This window comes from Chaetura pelagica, unplaced genomic scaffold (genome assembly GCF_000747805.2).
Source record: "Chaetura pelagica isolate M959 unplaced genomic scaffold, ChaPel_1.0 scaffold121, whole genome shotgun sequence".
In the NCBI taxonomy this organism is placed as follows: domain Eukaryota; kingdom Metazoa; phylum Chordata; class Aves; order Apodiformes; family Apodidae; genus Chaetura; species Chaetura pelagica.
In genome coordinates, this window is record NW_009954546.1 from 1,227,908 (window position 1) to 1,231,945 (window position 4,038).

Here is a 4,038-nt window from a genome sequence, read left to right on the forward strand (position 1 = left end):
CTTCGCTTTCATTCCCTCTGCCTTTCCGGTGCCGCTTCACTTTCACATCCTCCTCTTCCTCCTGCGGAGATTTGCTTTTCCTTTTCCCAAGCCTGGGTGTACGGGGCAGAGGGAGAGGTGGAGGAGGTGGAGGAGGAGGAAGAGGAGGTGGCAGAGGTGGCGTCTCTCGAGCCATGTGTATGACAGCTTCGATGGTGGCCATGATTGTATCTTGAGTGGCTGTTTGCTCCAAGATCAAAGGGTTGAGTGTCGGTCTCTGACCTCTTTTGCTGGGAAGGTCAACACATTTTTCCAGAACGGGCATTTGGTCTCTGGAGTCTTCATCAAAGGAGAGGGGTTGCTTCCGAGGACGCCCCCTCCGCTTCTTGACAAAGTTATTGCCTGTCTTTGATTGTCTCTGCAGCCTCTTGGCTTTCAGGATCTTGTTCACATGATCCAGGTTCTTCTTCGTGGACAGGATCTTGGTGTAGTTGCACATCTTGCGCACCTCACACTGGATTGCTTCAATTTCACGGCGCTTGAACCTTTTTTTCAGTGGAGGGCTGGCTGTTGGGAGAAAAGAACAGAAACAGGGGTAGGTCTAACAACAGTGAATGGAAACCTTCCTTTGCACACTTTCTGTGTCATGAAGACTAGATGCTTTCAAGCTCGGTAGACTGAATGCAACTGCTGAAGAATTGATGGCTGCAAGAAGGACTCTGCATAGAAAAGCAACTAAAAGAACATTAAAAGATTACTACAGACACAGAAGAATTGTTGTTACCTCCTGTTTTACTGTCCTACATTAAAATATAGCTTTGACTATTAAGCAGTCTTCAGAGATTTCTCTGCATTTCTCTCCTCTTCTAAAACAACAAAGCTTTTCTACAGAAACATTTTACCATGGGTTGGCTTCATTCTCACTTCTAAACCTCTAGTGGGAGAGAAGGAAGGGCTGCTTAGCAAAGCTGTCATATTGACCCACCATGACTATTAAAATTCCTGTACTTCAAACATATATTCCTGGTATCTTCAGTCCAGCCTTTAATTCTTGCCATAGATGCCAGTTAGTACAGAAGTGTGTGCTATGGAACCCATTGGCACGAGGGGGACACAAGCTGTGTGGGTCACTTCACCTGTGGCAAATTCATTCCCCCTGCCTGAGTTTCTTTGCTATCATTTCTGCAGACACCAGTTGAAACTACTCAGTCATATAATTGACTTTAATGGTCCCTAAATTAAGCTTACTCCTGGTTCAGATCACTTACTTTAGATCTGAATGAAGTCCAAAGTAGTTAAGTCTCTTGCCAAGGTCACATTGTGAGTCATTGTCAGAGCTGGAAAGAGTACCCAGCATTTCTTGGCTCCTGGTGCTTTGCTTAGGACACAAGACCTTGCTTGTTTGTTTTTTTTTTAATTGTCTCATTGTCCTTTACTGAACATGGCATCTGTTCAGAGCTCAGGATTTGCACATGGATTATAAGTAACTACCCCTTTGTGAGAGAAACAGAATGCATTAATTCTGCTATTGCAATAACTGCTGCTTCCTTTTCCTCCTAACATAATCGTTCTGCCCTGCTGGAAAAAGAAATTATGGAGTTCAGAATTTCTTTTCATTAAAGAATAAAACATCCCACTAAATTAACCTCAGCCCACATCTTCTTGCAAACTTAATTTTCACCTGACTGTCAAACACTCATTTGGGTTTGAAATCCTTGAAATTTCCAGAGCGGCCAAGATTTAGAGAAAGGTTCATATAGGGGTTATCACTCCCTTCATGGCTAACAGGCTAATCTTCTAGCAGTAGTTTAAATAAAGTTGCTATTGTAGCATTTTCTGTAGATAACCAGGAGCTGTCAAGTGGTAGATTCTCTTCCTGCTCACTATGGGCTATAACAGATTCAGCATACAAACCTCACTCACTGTCCCTCCCGCTCGGAGAACATAAATTACTGGCTCTTATACCAACATGTTGCTTGGATTCAGCAAAGAGCTTGCGTAAACAAACCCAAGTTACAATGCAAGAAGTAGGAGTGAGTCATAAACAAAACACAGACATATGCTTTCTTATAAATAAAGACCTGGATGGCCAACTTCCCAAAGTCTGGTTTTCATTAATTACAAAACAAAATACATTTTCCATATGTAACCCACTCCCAGCACAAAAAAAAAAAGAAGAAAAACTAAAACCCTCTTGCAGTTGGTGATTCACAGAGGACAAAAGAAAAGAGGAATGCAGTCATTTTGGTACCAAAGAAAAAGAGAAAGGAAATTGAACATCCAAGTTGCTCAGGATAAGCTAATTAGTTGCACAAAGTCCCTCTCAAGTAGGTCACCCTTAAAGAGTGTGGATGCAAATGCCCTAAGGCCAAGTGGCAGACAGTTATTTCTCAGTCAGCTGATCAAAAAAAGGTTATATCCCTGTTATGCAAAATGATTACTCTCATCTTATCTCACTGATGATAGACACATATAGTTCCAATATTTTGAGCCCTAAGTATTCAACTCCTTTGGGAAGATACTCCAAGATCCTGAGAATAACTTAAGGTCAGAATATAAAAGAAATCAAACATTTTGCACAGTCTTCATATTTGTTGTCCATCTTTTACCTTTTATTACTATTGTGAGGGCACATTTTCAAAACTAAGTTTTTAAAATACCCATATTCAAGATGCATTTTTTTTTTCCCCAGAAAGCAAAGTTTATTTTTTTCAGTTGATGATGGAAATCATGAAGCTGGGAATTTCAGAAAAGTACTGGAAAAGCTGCAAGATTAACAGTGAAATCAGGATATTTGTCATTGCTCTCAACTTTCATTGGATGGAAAGTAAGCCAGAGGATAGGAATCAAATGTGAAGGAAAGCATTAGCCAGGTATCAGCAAATGATTTGTCTTTTCTTAGATTTATCTGTAGTTTCTTGTTCTGCAGCTTAGTATTGTCACTCCATCCTAGTCAGTAGAGATCTGGTCTGTAGAGGATGACCTTTGTTTCTGAAATGGGAGCTCAATACAAGTTAAGGTCACCATAGACATGCTTGTGACTCCCTGATACTTGATAAGGAAGGGACAGATCTCCTGTCCACCCTGCCAAATTCAATCATGTCTTAGGCACTGTAGAGGTCCAGTCACCAAGGTTGAGTGTTCTAAGTGGAGCTCAGTAGTGAGTAGACAGTGCTTGAGTACAGTAAAGGCAGGCATCTGTTTTCTGCCAAACTTTCTAGTTTTCCAAAATTAATTATGCGGACAGATACATGTATTTATTTTTACTCACATGTAAATCTTTAAGCTGAATATCCCTCTCGGTGTCTTCCTTCACATTGTTTAGATACTTCTCCTAAACCTCTGCAAGCAGACAGACTGTATTACATAGTCTGCCAATAGTCAAAATGCATGTACTGAATAAGTAATAGGCTTTCAAGTCAAGTTTTTTAAAGGAGATATTGGGAAAACCAATATTATTTTGACTACTGAGAATCAGGGACATCTGATTCTAAACTTGGAGTATGGAGACCATGAGGAAAAGAGCCTGATGAGTCTGCAGGGGGAAGATTTGATGAGGTGTGCATATGACAAAGTATCAGGGAGATCTGCCAAAATAATCCACTATTGAAGTGAGAGCCATTAGGTGTTATCAACTCATCTGGAAGCTCTTGGTGAGCAATCTTGAATAGAAAATATTTTGCTATATTGCTATGTAATATACTGTTCTGCTGAAACCCAAAGCAAGGTAATAATCTTTTCCCTTTTATCCAGACAGACCCTGCCCAACTCTGGGCCCAAGTTGGTCTGCATTGTTTTTAGGCTTTGTTGTTCTCTTCCTGCATGTACTTTACTGTTTGCACATGGAAAATTTGATTTGGGAGGAAGATTTTCTTCTTTCTTTATCTGGTGGAATTAATCTAAAGGAGTTTGAAGATGAGGAGGGAAATAGTATCACTATGTATGCATTCCTAAAAGGGAATGTAGTCCTACAGAGAGGATACAAGATGATGGCAACCTCAAGGCGCTGGGGACGGAGCAGCAGGATGCTTTGCTGCCTGGGCACAGTTATTTCCCTAC

At 40.8% G+C, this 4,038-nt stretch overlaps 1 protein-coding gene across 1 annotated transcript in view; it reads right to left on the reverse strand.

Moving 5' to 3' along the window:
* The window catches only part of SETBP1 (SET binding protein 1), a 271,244-nt gene that overhangs the window by 11,993 nt on the left and 255,213 nt on the right, over window positions 1-4,038 (reverse strand). Inside the window, exon 6 of the mRNA XM_010005038.1 lies at window positions 7-546. Within this exon, the coding sequence (XP_010003340.1) occupies window positions 7-546 (540 nt within the window). The remainder of the gene's footprint in view (window positions 1-6; window positions 547-4,038) is intronic.